General features: G+C 47.0%; 2 protein-coding genes across 5 annotated transcripts in view; one reads left to right on the forward strand and one right to left on the reverse strand.

The window, feature by feature from the left end:
• Positions 1 to 15,640, forward strand: part of TRIM59 (tripartite motif containing 59) — a 17,071-nt gene continuing 1,431 nt past the window's right edge. The window contains exons 1-3 of one of the 4 annotated variants that reach the window (XM_077785753.1): positions 1 to 123; positions 291 to 422; positions 2,642 to 4,296. In XM_077785753.1, the coding sequence (XP_077641879.1) occupies positions 2,834 to 3,994 (1,161 nt within the window). In that variant the 5' untranslated portion in view covers positions 1 to 123; positions 291 to 422; positions 2,642 to 2,833 and the 3' untranslated portion in view covers positions 3,995 to 4,296. Of the gene's footprint in view, positions 124 to 290; positions 423 to 2,641; positions 4,297 to 15,640 lie in introns of those variants that run through there. The other 3 variants (XM_077785754.1, XM_077785755.1, XR_013340534.1) reach the window with 3 other exon arrangements.
• Positions 4,441 to 15,640, reverse strand: part of SMC4 (structural maintenance of chromosomes 4) — a 26,717-nt gene continuing 15,517 nt past the window's right edge. Inside the window, exons 7-24 of the mRNA XM_077785763.1 lie at positions 15,265 to 15,392; positions 14,907 to 15,047; positions 14,035 to 14,185; positions 13,566 to 13,730; positions 12,600 to 12,833; positions 11,864 to 12,049; positions 11,212 to 11,373; positions 10,844 to 11,069; positions 10,668 to 10,747; positions 9,916 to 10,068; positions 9,687 to 9,813; positions 8,658 to 8,847; positions 8,013 to 8,157; positions 7,293 to 7,466; positions 6,678 to 6,860; positions 5,894 to 6,126; positions 5,312 to 5,495; positions 4,441 to 4,742 (exon numbers count right to left, since the gene is read on the reverse strand). Of these exons, the coding sequence (XP_077641889.1) occupies positions 4,554 to 4,742; positions 5,312 to 5,495; positions 5,894 to 6,126; positions 6,678 to 6,860; positions 7,293 to 7,466; positions 8,013 to 8,157; positions 8,658 to 8,847; positions 9,687 to 9,813; positions 9,916 to 10,068; positions 10,668 to 10,747; positions 10,844 to 11,069; positions 11,212 to 11,373; positions 11,864 to 12,049; positions 12,600 to 12,833; positions 13,566 to 13,730; positions 14,035 to 14,185; positions 14,907 to 15,047; positions 15,265 to 15,392 (3,051 nt within the window). The 3' untranslated portion in view covers positions 4,441 to 4,553. The remainder of the gene's footprint in view (positions 4,743 to 5,311; positions 5,496 to 5,893; positions 6,127 to 6,677; positions 6,861 to 7,292; positions 7,467 to 8,012; positions 8,158 to 8,657; positions 8,848 to 9,686; positions 9,814 to 9,915; positions 10,069 to 10,667; positions 10,748 to 10,843; positions 11,070 to 11,211; positions 11,374 to 11,863; positions 12,050 to 12,599; positions 12,834 to 13,565; positions 13,731 to 14,034; positions 14,186 to 14,906; positions 15,048 to 15,264; positions 15,393 to 15,640) is intronic.

The following is a 15,640-nucleotide window of genomic DNA, read 5'->3' on the forward strand; positions in this document are numbered from 1 at the left end:
TCCGCCCGTTCCTGCCCCGCTCCCGCCATCGCCATTCGAGGGCCGCGGCCGTTACCGAGCGGGGCGGCGAGAGCGGCTCCACCGCCGAGCAGCGAAACCCGGAGCGGCTCCACCGCCGAGCAGGTGATCCTGGAGCGGCTCCACCGCCGAGCAGCGAAACCCGGAGCGGCTCCATATCCGAACAGCGGAGCCCGGAGCGGCTCCACCGCCCAGGCGGTGCTCCCCCGCAGCCCGAGGGGCCCGGCCCGGTGAGCACCGCGTGGTTCCGAGTCTCCTTTCTCGTCTTTCAGCTCGTCCCTGTCGCTGTGAGTCGCAGGTTCCAGGTGTGGATCCCTTTCCCGGCCACTCGTGCAGGGGACAGCCGGAGCTGTGTGTGCTCCTCGTTCCGGCTCCAGTGCCCGGGGCTGGGCGGTAAAGAACAGGTAAATGCATGGCCGGGGGCTTCGACACGGTTACAAGGGGTGCAGAGTTACTCTTGGCAATGGAACCGAAAGATAGAGCGGGATATAGAATCATAAAATGCCCTGAGGGTTTTGGAAGGGACCCACAGTGACCCAAATTCCTGCCCTGGTTTCTCCCGCTTTCTTGAAGTTTGCTGTTAAAATTCCCAGCGTAGGTTCCTGTTGTAAATGTCTGCATTGCAATGCTGCCTGTACCGGTCTTGAAACATCTCTGAGATGGAGGCAGAGTACCAAAGTTGAGTGAAAATTGCTGTGGATTCCTTACAAGCCAAGGCTGGCACTGAATTGTTTCTGACTTTAAAAGAGCAGAGAACAGCCCTGGCTGTGCCTTGGTTTGCACTCAGCAGTGCCACATCTGGAGAGTGCAGATGTTTCCTTTGCTGGCAGCTCTCGTTCCTGGGGGGGCTTTGCCCTTGGAATGGGCTCTCACAGCCATTATCCAATGCCAAATTCACCTTTTAAATCCTCACAGTGGCATGGGGTGGGATTGTCCCCTAAAGCAGTTATTTACCTACACGCTGGTGGTTGCTGGATTCCACAGCAGTGTCCGTGCTGTGGCAGATAAAACCAGCATTTCCCAGCTTCCTGCTGCTTTTTTTTTCCCCTGGAAAACTTTTCTGTTCTCTGCTGAACTCTGTGGTGTCTTCTCTGTCCTTTCCGTTGTGTTCCCAGTCTGTTTCCGACCTTTCAATGCAGTCTGCAGGCAGAAATCAGTCAGTAAATGAACATTCATGAAATCCTGGAGCAGGGCAGGCCTGGGGCTGGCTGGGGCAGGGCAGCTCCGTATGCTGGGGAGGATGTTCCTCCTGCAGCTCTGAGGGCATTCCTGACACAGCCAAGAGACGTTTGGTGAAAGTTTTCCTTTTCTGGCAGCAAACAACTCCTTCTCTCACCCTTTCCATAGCTCAGGTAAGTTGGATGTGTGTTCTTTAGGAAGGAAATTTCCCTCCTGTACCAGTGTGGGATCCCTGGTGCTGATCCTGAGCTTTTCCTCTCTTTCCTTCCTCTCCTTCAAAGCTGGAACTCCTGCTGCCATTAATAAAACATCACAGTTGATCATTTGGCCTCATTTCACCTCAATTTCAGCCCAGGGGCTCAGTCAGCAGCCCAGGCTGCCTGCCCTGATCGACCCTAGCCTGGCTAGGCCACTGAGATAAGCCAGGCTTATTTCTGTGCTGATGTAGCTCCCAAAGAACTGGGTCTGGCTGTTCAGCTCCTGCCTTCCCTCAGCCTGAGCCCAGCTGCAGATCTCACGTTAGACCCTGGGCTTTGATCCTGAATGCTCTGACAATTTCTGCATTGCAGCAAAGGCCACAGAGCTGGCTGGAACTGATGAACAGGGACGAAAGTGTGGCACAAAGAGAAGGAACTTTGGTACCAATTTCCCTGTTTTTAGCAGAAGGAAAAGCAGGATTGTAATTTGTTATGAAAACAGGCTGTAGTGTTACTTGTGACTTTGCAGTGCGATTTCACTTGGCTGGGAAACAGAACAAGGAAACGTTGCAGAGAATGGAAAGTGAAAGTTAATTTTTCAGTTTGGTGCTTAAAGCGACAGGAGTAATTCCTGGTGTGGTGTTGCCTCTGAGGGCTGCTGAGTTGGACTTCGTGTGCCAGAGCCTTGAGAGCTTCTCAGCGTGACTGTTTAGTGAACTTATAACTATTTCATGTTACAAAAGTAACGTTTGAAACAAGTGGAGGAAAAGAAAAAAATCTGTACTTCTGCTTGCATTGAAAACGTTACTGCTGGAGGGAGAAAATTTCCATAGCTCTGAGGTTCTTCAGAAATTCTAGTTCTGGCTTTTCCCACTGGAAGCAGTTTTTAGTGGCAGATTGCTGCTTTTCCTGGGTTTTTAAGGGCTGGCTATGGATGATTTGGATACGGTTGGGTGAATGCTCTGAGTGCAGCTTGGGATTTCTGTGCTCCTTGAACCGTTGCTCACTTCCATCCTTTTTCCCCCCCAGGTGCTGAGGCAGGGAATTCCTGGTTAGGAGATGTGCTGCTAGGGCTCGTGGGTGACTGCTGTGAGCAGAGCTCAATCCCCGCTGCCTGTGTGTGTGGGGATATTCTCAGTTCAGTCAGAGAGAAAAAAGGAAAGATTTCTGCCAGGCTAAGCCTGGGCTAAAGTCCGAGAGGAATGTAAACAATCGATTATCCTGCTTTCTGTTCATATTGTTTATAGATATGTTCTACCCCACTGACCCAAGTCCAGTGTAGCAACCAGGTGAAATGCTTTTAAGACCAGTGGAATTAATGTTCACGGTGTTGTCTACAGAAGAGAGAAGCGCTTTGGAACAAGCTCCTTTTGCCTTGCGAAGTCCTGCGGGTCCTTGTGGCCGCCGCGCGCGCGTGTGTGTGCGTGTCCCCGCAGGCCATGGAGCGGCTGGAGGAGGAGCTGACCTGTCCCATCTGCTGCGACACCTTCGTGGACCCGCGGGTGCTGCCGTGCTCGCACACCTTCTGCGGGCCGTGCCTGCGGGAGCTCCTGCAGCCCGCCGCGGGCCTCAGCTGCCCCAGCTGCAGGGCTGCGGTGGCCGTGCCCGCCGCCGGAATCGAGGCGCTGCCCATCAACTTCGCCCTCAAGGCCGTGATCGAGAAGTGCCAGCAGGAGGAGCGGGCCGGCACCGGCAGCACCGGGACGTGCGGGGCGCACCCCCGGCAGCCGCTCAACATTTACTGCCTGCGGGACCGGCAGCTGGTGTGCGGCCTGTGCATCACCGTCGGCAAGCACCGCGGGCACAACATCGACGACCTCCAGAGCGCCTACAGGAAAGCCAGGGTGGCATCGGGGCAGCTCCTGGGGCAGCTGGCGGATCCCTGCCGCTCCGAGGTGTTCTTGCGCGCCGAGAGGCTGCTGCAGCAGAAGGCCCAGTGCCAGAGCACCCTGCAGAGTGACAGGGAAGCTGTGCTCAAGTATTTTAAGGAACTCGGTGATGTCTTGGAGGACAAAAAAGCAGCTCTGCTGAGTGCACTGAATGAACTCGACAGCCGCATTTTGGAGAAATACGATCCCCTCATTGAGGAGGTGGAGAAACTGAAGTTAGAAGAGATAGAGCTAAAGGAGCTGCACTTGGCCCTTGTGATGGAGGAGTCCCCACTGCTTTTCCTGGAGAAGATGAACGAGCTGCAGCTGCGGCTCCACGCTCTCAGGCTGAGGCAGCTCCCGGAGCCTGAACCTGTGGAGATCTATCCTAGGATGAAGAAGGTGCTGCAGTACATGTGGTCTCCAACTGAAATAGGGCAGGTGCACAGGATCCGCACACCAAAGCTCAGCCTGGCTCGCAAAAGCTGTAGAAATCGAGCACTATCTGCTCTTCCTTCTCTTATACTGATGCTGACTTCACTTCTGTTGTTATGGCACAAGGACCCATATGGTTTTCTGCTGCTCCTGATTTCATTTGCGATATTATGGTATGAGGAAATCTCATGTGACACCATCTCAGCTCCTCTGGCGCAACTCTGGGAATTCCTGCTGCGCATTTATCAGCATTTCTGCACCTACCTGCAGGCCCCAATGCAGGAGTCGGCTGTTTAGATTGAAAACCTCATGCAGCAATCCAGCATTATTTTCAGTTTCTACTTAAAAGCTGTATTGTTAAAGCTCTACACTTGTTCTGTTTCTGTATCCTCCCTTTTCTGTATTGCATGGATCCCCTCTGAACTACAGTTCTGATTCACTTCTGCTGAGGAGAGGCGAGTTTTGCCTTGATCCACAGCTGCGGAATTTCGGTCCTTAACATGCTGGAATTCTCTGCCAAAGATTAGGTGCACTGCTGAGCTTCTCCTGTAACTCTTGGCACTTTTGAATTATGTAGTAAATTACACTGATTCCTTAAATTGCTGTCTGTGTTTTTGGTGCTGCCCCTGCCCAACCTGATGCATTCTTATTTTCACCAATTTACATCCATCTCCCTTTCCTCAATTTTTTTGAATGACATTCAAAAACTGGAATTTATTGATGCTGGATTTATGTTAACAAGATCAAATTTTTATAACATTTATTTAGAATTTATAAACAAAACAAAGTCTATGATACAAAATGAAATCAGACAAATGATTAGACAGCAGCCATGGGGCTGGAATTTGCTTCCTCCCTATGTTTGGGCTACACTGCCCAAAGGGAGACCAAGTTCCTCCAGTCCTTTCAGAGCCAGGATTTTGGGGTTGGTGGCCACACTTTTGGTGGTGTTCTGGGTTTTATAAATCCCAATTAATCTGTCTCCAATCTCAAACATGTTGTTCCGCAGGGAGATGATGATGAACTGGGCGTTTTTGGTTTGTTCCTGAAACAGAAGTGATTTGTGTTAGTGCCTGGCATTCCCAAAATCCCCTCTGTCCTGCTGTGGCACACAAAGCCAAGTTTAAAACTGCAGCTGCAGGCAGGGAACTTCCAAGTGTTTCCCTAATCTGAAGTAGCTGCTCCTAATCTTTGTCACTTCTTTCCAAAACTGCAGATAATAATAACTGAATATTCAGTGTTTAATTACCTGAACTGGAGCCGTGTAAGGGGTTTGCTTCGATTAAATGTGCTGAGGGCAAAAGTTTTAAAGGCATGAAAGAAATTAATTACTACTAATTAAGATATAGATAAAAGACACTGGTGGGAATGACATGGAAGTATAAATCCAAGGAAACTCAGGAAATCACGAGCCTGGATCCACGGAGACATCATTAACAGCTAAACTTGTGGATTCTGACAGCAGCCGATGGTTTTGGGGGAACTCTGTGTGTGCCAGAGGGAGCAGTAAAACTGCAGCAGCCCAGACCTTAAATCTGCCAGGAATTGTGTGGCCACTTTGTCCCTTCTGGAGGAGGGGGAGCCCCTCAGGAGGATGAGCCATGAGGAACTTACATAGATGTAAAATGCTACGATGGAGACGTTCTTGAAGTCGAGGGCGGCATCGATCTCGTCCATGAAATACAGCGGGGTGGGTTTGTAGTGGTGCAGGGCAAACACCAGGGCCAGGGAGCTCAGGGTCTTCTCTCCTCCTGACAGGTTGAAGATTTTCTTCCAGCTTTTCTTGGGAGGTCGGACGCTGGAACAGAGCAAGAGTTGGGTCTGTCAGGAATACTGATCTCTGCCTAGCTCAGCTGGGTAACACGGGGCTGTTCCTCACTGCCTTGCCCAGCTGAACTCCCAGTTCATGGATTTATCCTGGGAGCATTCTTGGCAGAACACTGCCATCATTCCCTAGGCAGAATGAAGTGACCTGGGAATTGAGAAGTGCTGGGAAATGAGTTCAGAGCTTACCAACTGCTTAGTTCCTGATTTCTCCAAGAGAAACAAATTAATCTGAGAGCTACAATGTTGTGGTTTCTGTCACTATTTGCCCACATTGTGCCCGTCTTGGTTCACTGATGGTCAATGAGCATTTGCTTTAAAAACAGGTTGAAAAAGGACTATGATTAAAAATTAATAAAGCATTTTGAAAACCTGAACATGATTCCCTCTGAGAACGGATCCAGACTGTCCACAAGCTCCAGCTCAGCATCCCCTCCCAGTGTGAGCATCTGGTAGTTCTCCTTCAGCTTGTTGGTGATGACATTAAATCCTGCCATGAATTCATTCAGCCTCTGTTTCCTCAGCTCTTCATAGGCCTCTCTGAATTTGTCCCTCTCACTGGTGATGTTGTCCAGTTCTTCCACGTGCTTCAGGTACAGCTCTTCCTGCAGGGGAAAACAACCAAAGCCAAGGGCACTTGGAGCAGCTGCCTCCTCAGTTTAGTGTTTACATCACTTTTCCTACCATTTGAACGTTCCTTTTCCCAGCTTGGCTAACAGCCCTGAAACAAAACCCCCAGATTGTCTCTCTTTTCCCATCTCTCCTGCTGAGGGAAAACATAAAAACCAAACGTGTGTCAAAATAAAGAAGACTTCATCTGCTGAATGGTTCACTATTAGTGATGTGAGGAGGGCAAAATCTGAGTACTGTGTGTCTGTCTTGCCTGTGAAGACTTGAGTCTGTTAAACAAACATTCCCAGGAGAATCACAGAATTGTTTAGGTTGGAAAAGATTTCTAGATCACCTAGGAAGTCGCTGTCACCTGATATTGATGGTGTGGGACACAAAAGGCACATGGAAGCTCCTAGAAACAGCTTCCTTGGCTGAAGACGAGCTGCTAACAGGAACAGGCAAATTCCAGGCTTCCAAAAGGAGGGAGGGAGGGGGACTGGGGATCTCGGAATGCCCGGGGCTGGCCGTGCCCGCGGGGCTGTACCTTGCTCTTGTACTCCTCGATGGCGCCCAGGTTGGGGCGGAGCTGGTGGCGCTGTGCCTCCAGCAGCGCGATTCTCTTGCTGAGCACGTCGGGCTCCTGCAGCGCCTCCAGCTCCTCCTGGCTCAGCACCCGCAGCTCCTCGGGGGCCTCGCCCTCGATGTCGTGCAGGGATAACTTGGAGATCTGCAATGCAAACACAGCGCCTGGGAAGCTGTTTCTAACAGGAGGTTTTTCTGGGTTACTACAAGAAAGCTTCTGATCTCCAGACACTCCAAGATTCTTCCCACAAGTCCCTTTAAAAATAGGATGTGAAAAAGAGAATACATTCCCTGTATCCTATTGTCCTGGTCCTGCATACACAGCAATAAGATGGGGTCTGAAGAGGAATTTTCTCCCAAGTGCTCTGTTTTCTAAGGGGATTTTGAGGGTTCATCCTGACATCCACAGAGCAGCTGTGGCTGCCCCTGGATCCCTGGAAGTGCCCAAGGTCAGGACAGGGCTTGGAGCAACCTGGGATAGTGGAAGGTGTCCCTGAATGAGCTTTAAGGTCTCTCCCAACCCAAACCATTCCACAAATTCCCTGACATAAGTTTTAGGAACGAAACCATTCCCTACCTCTTTCTGCCAGTATTTAACCTTTCCCTGGTGGGTGGAAATGTGGCTGTCGATTTGTTCAATTTTCAGCTTGATGCTCAGAGCCTCACTCTGAAGGGCATGTTCAGCATCTTGAATAGTTTTCATCTCCTGGAGTAATTTCTTCTGCTCCTCCTGCACTGCTGGCAAAGCTTCCTGAATAGAAAAATGGCAAATGCCCCCAGAAAGGGCATTAATCAATCACCCACAAAAATGCTGCCCCTTTTTTGGGTGCAAAGTGTGTTTTCACTTAATTTACTCACGGCTATGGATGGAAACAAATAAATATTCTTGGATTTATAACCTATCCCTGAATTCTGGAATGACTGAGAAAATGCTGCAGTTTGTATTTTCATTCCTGATCTGAATCAAATGGGTCCTACACTCATTTTTAGCTGATAAAATACATCAAATCTTAGATTTATTTGAAAGCATTTCAGCCATCCTGGTTTTGTCCTCTCTCACAGAGATCTACATGGGAAAATCCTACATAAGTGGAAAAATTTATGTTTAAGTGACTTTTAAACCCAGCAATTTCTTTGGGGAGACTTAGGATAGATTTCCAGGTGAGTATAAAAAATAAAAATACACCATTGCCACAGCCTGGCTGCTCTGCAGAGAGAATGGGTATCAGTGGGATACAGGGAGGATTTAACTCCTCTCCCTGATTTCCCTGGAGCCCAAAGTGGTCCCGGGACTCACCTCAGCCTGCCTGCACTCGTTCATCACCTCGGTGGCTTTTTCCTCCAGTGCTGTCAGCTCTGCTGTCAAGTTCTTCATTTCCTTCTCGTTTTCTTCCATCTCCTTCTGCGTGCGCTGCAGAGCCTCCTCAGATTTCTTCAGGTTCCTGCCCAGGGACAGGGAGCTTTGTGCACCTCACAGCAAATAACCCAGGAGCACAATTTCACTGGCAACAAGGAGGAAGTGCTGGTTTAGGCACCAGCTCCCACACTCCAGAGGAATCCAAGGAAAATAAAGTTGTCTTCCTCAGCAGCCAGACCTCACTAAATGACTTCATTTCTTCTTTAGGAGTTTGGAATCTCTATGGAGTAGTGAGCTCCCATAAAAAATAGATCCCATTTTATTTCCTGACAGAGCTCCTAATAAGATCAGTCCCTTCAGATTTGAACTGCTCCAGCACATCCAGTCCAGTGCTATTTTGGACTTTCTCCTAATATTTCAGTTTAGGTAATATTCAAGAAATAATTCAGGCAAATACTAGAGAAATGCTGACTAAATGTGACTGTTAAACCATTAGAAAGTACAAAATTTGACTTCCCTTTCCCTCCCTGAGCCCCGCTTAGCACAGACACTGCGTGCTCCAGCCTGGGGCTCCCTGTGCTGTACCTGTCTGCACTCTTGGCTGCCACCTGAGCCTTGGTGATGGCTGAGGAACATTCATCAATTTCCTTGTCAATCTTATCGATTTTGTCCTGCTGAGCCTTCAGCTTCTGGTTGTTGGTGTCCATGATGAGCTGGTGCAGCCGTTTCACCTCCTCCTCCAGCTTCCCGGCCTGCTCAGCCACACGCCCATAATCTGTGCGTGGAAAAGGGGAGTCAGGGGCCCTGTGCCAGCCTGGCACTGCTCAAGGGCACCAGGATTGAAGGGATACAGTCATGGAAGTGATTTCAGATGGAAGCTCTGCTCTGCTTCTCTACTGAGAAGTGCACATATTCCCCACGTTGTGACAAATGACCACAGTTTAACAAACAAAATCCACCCGCTTCTTTCTGCCACTGCTCCACCAAAGCTCTCCTGCCACAAAACCCACTCAACATGGATTAGTTAATGTGCACAGAGTACTTAAATACGTGAGGTGGTGCATTAGAGGTTACTCCAAGCTCGTTGTTTGCATTTAATTAACAGGAAGATGCTCAAAAGGTAAATATCAAGAACTGACCAGAAGCACTTCCCAGGAGTTGGTGTGACTGTGTGGTTCCTGCCCCTGCTGAACAGCATCACTGCACTAAAGGGATGTGCTCCCACAAAGAATGCACGGGTTTATTTTATAGACTCATGGCAGAGCCTGGTTAGAAGGCAAAAACCTTCCCTTGACTTTTATACCATTGCCTCCTCATTAACAATTCTTAGCCCTGATTAAACTAAGTTTCTCTATGAATGTGTGATACAACCACAAAAATCTAAGTAAAGAACAAAATACTGAAATTCATGTTTACTTTAGCTTGACTAAAACATGAACTTGAGCAATTTCAAAGAAAAGGGGTTTTACTTTCTGATCTCTAGAAACATCTTAGAAAAACAAGGTCACAAACCAAGATAGTGAACTGAAGCACAAACCCAAACCCATTCCTTCCTCTATTGCTAAAAGAGATTACTACAACTTTTATCTGAAATCCCCTCTCCAAAAAATGTACCTTTTTTATAACCATCAAGGGCTTTTTCCAACTCCTTCTGTTTGGTTTTGTCTGGAGCAGCAGCAGCAACGTTGGCTTCGAGTTCCTTGATTTGATTTTTGAGAGCAATTTCTTGCTCAGAAAATCCCTGCAGGGAACACAGAACTGGGCTGGAATCTTGTCCTTGAAAACTCCCTGAGAGCAGGCAGCCTGTGTGGGGCTGAGCTGGGAGCAGCTCAGGGATTCTCACCTGGAGAGTTGCTGTGTATTTCTCCAAGGTGTTCCTCATTTCCCGGATGTCCACCTGCAGTTTCCTTATGTCTTCCTCAAGCTGGGATTTTTCCTCCTGACACTGCACGGCTCTTTTGGAATCCCTCTGCAGCTGGGATTCCATTTTGCTGATCTACACAGAATGAGAGGATTATTTACTGGTGTCACCATGACAAAACCAAGCCAGGGCTCATCCCTGTGCTCAACAGCTCTTAAAACACAGGAGAAAGTGGAGTAGAAACTTCAGCTTGGGGAGTGAGAAACAAGAGAAACTCCAGATTTTTTAAAACCTAAATGAAGTTCAGCAGGAAAAGTAAATGGTATCCTGCTCCTCTAAAATGGTGTCATGTCCAAGCTATCAAAGGGAGACTGAATTAGATAATGGGCTGGGCTGTGAACAAACACAGAATCCCTGAGGCTGGAAAAGCCCTCCAGGACAGGGAGTCCAGCCTATGCCAGGTCACCACTTTGTCCTGAGCCCAGAGCACTGAGTGCCACCTCCAGGGATGGGGACTCCAAACCTTCTGGGCAGCCCCTGCCAATGACAACCCTTTTATCCCTGATGCACTTCAAAGCGTTCGAAACTCTGCTAACATTGGGAATTTTGGCTTTGTAACCTTTTCTAATTATCTTCCATCCCAGACTGCTCCTGCTGCTTTGAAAGACACACATGTGTCAGAGCTGGCCAAACGAAGGAATTCTGCTGGAATTCCATTTCCATGATGTACTCACCTCTTCTTCTGAGACATCTGTCACAACTGAGGAGCCCATTCTGCCCTTCATGACTTTTCCTCCCCCACCAGTCATGGTTCCTACCGAAAAAGGGATGAAAAGAGCTCAGAGAACTCCTTGGGCTGTGATATCACCCACAAAGTGCTTCCAATGGAGCTCCGGTGGGGCTGCAGTACCTGACACCTCGATGATTTGTCCTTGCAGGGTTACCACCCTCCACCTTTGCTCCTTTTCAAATGCTATTCTGGTGGCGTCTTCCAGGTTTTTGGCCACCAGAGTGTCCCTGAGAGCAAAGTAGAAGGCCACACGAAACCTGGGGTCCTCCATCCTCACCAGGTCAAAGAGCCGCGGGACGTTCTCAGGAGTTGGGATTTTCTGCATTTTCTTTTCCCACACATCCATCTACAGGAAATCAAGGAATGAATCTTTGGGATAAATGTTGAGGTCATCCCGGTTATTCTATGGGATGTTAAGGCTTCAAAACAAATGTAATTAGATTGCAATTAACAGTAATATTATTTGTTTTCCCGAGGATGGGACTCACCTTGTCCAGGGCTATAAAGGTGGCAGCTCCAATCCCTCCAGCCTTCAGGAAGTTCACACAGATCTGGGCAGTGTCAATGTTGTCCACAAGGATGTGATCCAAGGCTGCACACGAGGAGGAAATGGCCACGTCGTATTTGTCATCAATGGCTCCCAGGTCTCCCTGAGAATGGAGGGACGAGGGGCAAACACTCATTAGTTGGCACCTGAGCTGCCCTTTTGAGTCGTGTCCCAGTAAATCCGTGAATGCACTTCTTAAAATTGCAATAAACTGATTTTCCTGAAACAGGGTAATTCTCCTTGGACAAAAACTGCAGAATACAAAACCAGCACTTTTATAATTACACTGATGTGCAACAGGAATGGAAAACTCAGCTCTGAATTTTCAGAACTTTAAAGTAACATTGCTTGGAAAGAACTGAAAATGTTTGATTTTACAGCAAGCCCATGGGATTTACAGCTCTGTTCTCCAAACTTCTAACACTAGGGAAGTGAGGCATCCCTCTCCAAATTCCTAATACCAGGGAAGTCAGGCATCCCTCTCCAAATTCCTAATGCCAGGGAAGTGAGGCGTCCCACACTTCATCACAGGAACACCATTTCAGCTCCTCTAAAGTTCCACACTAGAATTGTAGCAGCCTTCTAACACTTACCAGCCTTCCATAGATCCCAGGAATATTCCCACATTTCTTCTGCTGGAGCAGAGCCTCCAGCACTTTTCCTCGGCTGCGACTTTGTGCTAAAGAACTTTTGGCTTCCTCTACTTTTAGGCGCAGGTTTCGCACGAGATCCTTGGTATTGGATTCTTCCTTTTCCAGCTTCTCCACAGCATTCTCTTTCTGGGGGTGCAAAGACATTGGCTTAGCCTCCCAAAATCTACTGGATCCAGGGAGTCTTCAATGCATGGCTTTGTTCTTTGGGGAATGATTGAGGAGCAAGAAATTAAATTCAAAGAATAGTTAGAGTTGGGAGGGACATTAAAGTTCCCCCATTGCCAGCCATGGCAGGGACACCTTCCACTGTCCCAGGTGCTCCAAGCCTCGTCCAGCCTGGCCTTGGGCACTTCCAGGGATGCAGGGGCAGCCACAGCTGCTCTGGCACCTGTGCCAGGGCCTCAGCACCCTTAGGAAGGCTCAGAAATGCAGCCACATCTCAGTATCAAATTCAATCTGTTCCCTTGCAGGAATATGTAGGATTTAAGTTAAGTCAACACTGGCTTAACAAAGTCTGAAATCCAGTATTTGCTCCACCAGTAAAGTATAAGAAAACAGCTTTTCAGTGATGTTTTAGAGGAGATGGGTCGTGGTTTATTTTCAGCACGATTACTGCCAAAGAGAAGAGCGGGCCTTTGGTTTGTGTGTGACTGGAAATGGGAAAGTCAAGGCTCACCTCCCTGAGCTGCTGCTCAGCCTGGGGTAATTTCTCAGCAATGTCTCTGATGGCAGCTTTCCTTTCCTTCAGGGTGTTGGAGGTGCTCTCCAGGGCCTCCTGGGCCTGGCTGAGCTGAGCCAGGGCAGAGTTGTACTTGCTCATGTAGAGCTCCAGCTCCGACTGCGCTATCTCCATGTTGGCGCGGGCCTCGGTCACCTCCTTGCTGAACTCCATCAGCTCCTGCTCCTTGCCCTGCAGGAACAGCAGGGACAGCTCAGCCCCTCAGTGGGCACAGGGGACAGCACATGGGGTGAGATTTTCCAGCCCTGGCAGCAGGGAACACTTCTCTGGGAGAAGCAGCATTGCCTCATTAATCAACATTAATGGCAGGGAATTTAACGAGGCTTTTCCTAATTATAAAAGAACTTCAGGGAGTTATCACAGAGCATTTCCATACCAGCTTTGGATTGTTTTCTCGAAGGTGGGAGGAGCCCTACATATTAAACTAAATTACAGCTCAAATCCATGGAGAATCCACGTTTTCAAGGACAGAAAAGAACCCTGAACATTTGCAAGATAAATTTCCAGCCTCCAGCTACTGAACAACACCACCAATAACTAAATGTAGTAGTTGTCCATTAATTCACAGACAGTGTGGGAAAGGCTGGGAACAGATCATTCCAGAATATATGTATTTATTTACTTAAGCAACACCACTGGCTTAAATGTTTTGGTGGCAGAAAAACAGAGTGTATTATTTATATTAAATCTATAAATTAGCTACTTGATAATGTTTGAGCAGTCAAAAAACAGCCAAGGGATTAGCTGTAATTATTCATTTAAGATTCATTTCCCACCAAGGCTCCTCTGAATTGCCACGAGAACAGTGGAATTGTCAATAAATGGCATTTTACAAGTGCCTGGTGCTGCTTTCCTTCAGAAGAGTGAAGTTACAGCAGGTGGGTAATTCCTGCCTGTCCAAACCTCTTTTTCCTTCTGGATTCCCTTGGTGTCCTCCTGCAGGCTGGCCAGGACCTGCCTGAGCTTGGCCTCCTCCTTGTCCTTGGCCTTTGTCAGCTGGTCCCTCTTGGCCGTGGCGTCCTCGATGGCCTTGGTGCTCACGGAGGGGATGTTCCTCAGCTCCTCCACCTGCACAGGAAAGGCCTTTGAGCTCCTGTGCTGCTGGACAGGAATTCCTGAGTCCCTCCTGGATCCAAAGGCAGCCCAAAAGCTCTCAGGGACCAAGTGGGTGACACAGCTCCATGAATTAACTCCACTCATGGAGTGGTCACTGCAGTGAGTGATTAGCAAATGAAACTTTGGGCTGATTTCATGGCTTAAAATATCTGATTAAAATAATTCCAACCCCATTTCCCACCTTCATCGTGCCCTTCCCATTTTCTCCCAAAATTACTGCACTTTTCCAAGCCAGTCCAGCTCATCCAACCCCTACCTTTTCCTTGTCCTTTTGAAGCTGCTTCTCCAGTTTTTTAGCCTTGCTCTTGGTGTGTTTGAGATTCTCCCTCACTTTCACATCCTGCAAATCCAACTGAGTGAACTTTTCTTTCTTTTCCTCTATAAACTGTGTAATTTTATTGGATTTCCTGGAGGAAAAAAGAAAAAAAAAAGAATTATTTCATACAGAAAAAAAAATAAGGCTTATTAAGCTTGGTTTAATAAGTCAACATGAAAAAATTAAACTAATATTACTCAGGTTTTATTATTAATAACACCCAATATTCACTTTATTCCCAGTAGTTTCCCTGGGAAAATGATGCTCCATCAGAAGATGATCAACTACCCAAGCAATATTAAACATATTTTCAGAAATTTTCCTTTTTTTCTTGACAGAATTAGTAATTCCCATCTCTCCCCAGTAACTTCCTGAGGGTGAGCAGGTCAATATTGCAGCTGGACTGGGGATAAGCACCCAGGCAAAGCAGCTTTAAGAAACACAATTTATGCATAAATGATCCATGAGGAATCCAGGAAAAATTCCCAAATCCATGTCCTTAAGCATTAGGGCTGTAAATCTAAAAAGTATGTACTAATTCTTTTTTTGTATAGTCAATACAAAGAAATATTTAAAATCCATTAAAAAGATCAGACATTTCCTTACTGTAATTGTGAATCTCACCCAGACCAAATTAAACCAATGTGCATTTGCTTTCATTTATTTTTGTGTATTTCATTTATTTTTGTGCATTAATTTAAATGCTTCTTTGTGTATTTAGATGTACCAGAAGTGACTCTGGTCATCAGATAATTATATTTTTTAGTGGGAAACATGTAAAACACAGAACTACACATCCCTAAAGTACTCACTTCTCAAGTTCTTTCAAAGTTTTATTCTTGGTTTTGGTTTCCTCTGCAAGTTTACTGCTTTTCTCATTAACACTTTTAGTTTCTTCATTAACTTTCTCCTTCTGCATTTCCAGGTCATTTATTCGTTTCTTTAGGTCATGGCTAGGAAAATAAAGCAATAAATTCTCACTTTTTCCCATCTTCACAATGAATGTCCAGTTCCAATTCTCAGTGTAACAACAGAATTATGTAAAATATCAAAAAATAACAATAATTTGGAGTCAGAAATGGAAAATATTTTTAATTAGAGATACTGAAGCAAAGTTTAACAGCAGCCCCACCACATTAAAACCAACCCAAAACCCTGAGAATTACTTACATGTAATATTGACACAACTGATTCTTTTCCTTAAATATTTGGTTTTCCAAGCAAAGGAACTCAATGGCTTTATTCTTGTCCTCTTCCAAGGCATCTTTTTCTTTCTCCACCATTTTAACTCGGTTTAACTGCAGAAAACAGAGGAGCAGAGCTGAGGCAGGGCCAGCACTACAGGAGGAAACCATGAGGACAAAATTCCAAACCCTTCATAGGACACAAATCCTCTGGAACAATGGTATCATGAATTACCTCTGCAAGGCAATTGTATGGTGATTTCCTTTAACTCAACCTTCTGAGTGGCTATTTTAAATTTAATTTCTACAACTACAGGTGTTGGTTTACCTTTAAAACACGTCTGCCACAGGATTTACCACGG

The sequence above is a fragment of the Lonchura striata genome, chromosome 10 (genome assembly GCF_046129695.1).
Source record: "Lonchura striata isolate bLonStr1 chromosome 10, bLonStr1.mat, whole genome shotgun sequence".
Classification (NCBI taxonomy): domain Eukaryota; kingdom Metazoa; phylum Chordata; class Aves; order Passeriformes; family Estrildidae; genus Lonchura; species Lonchura striata.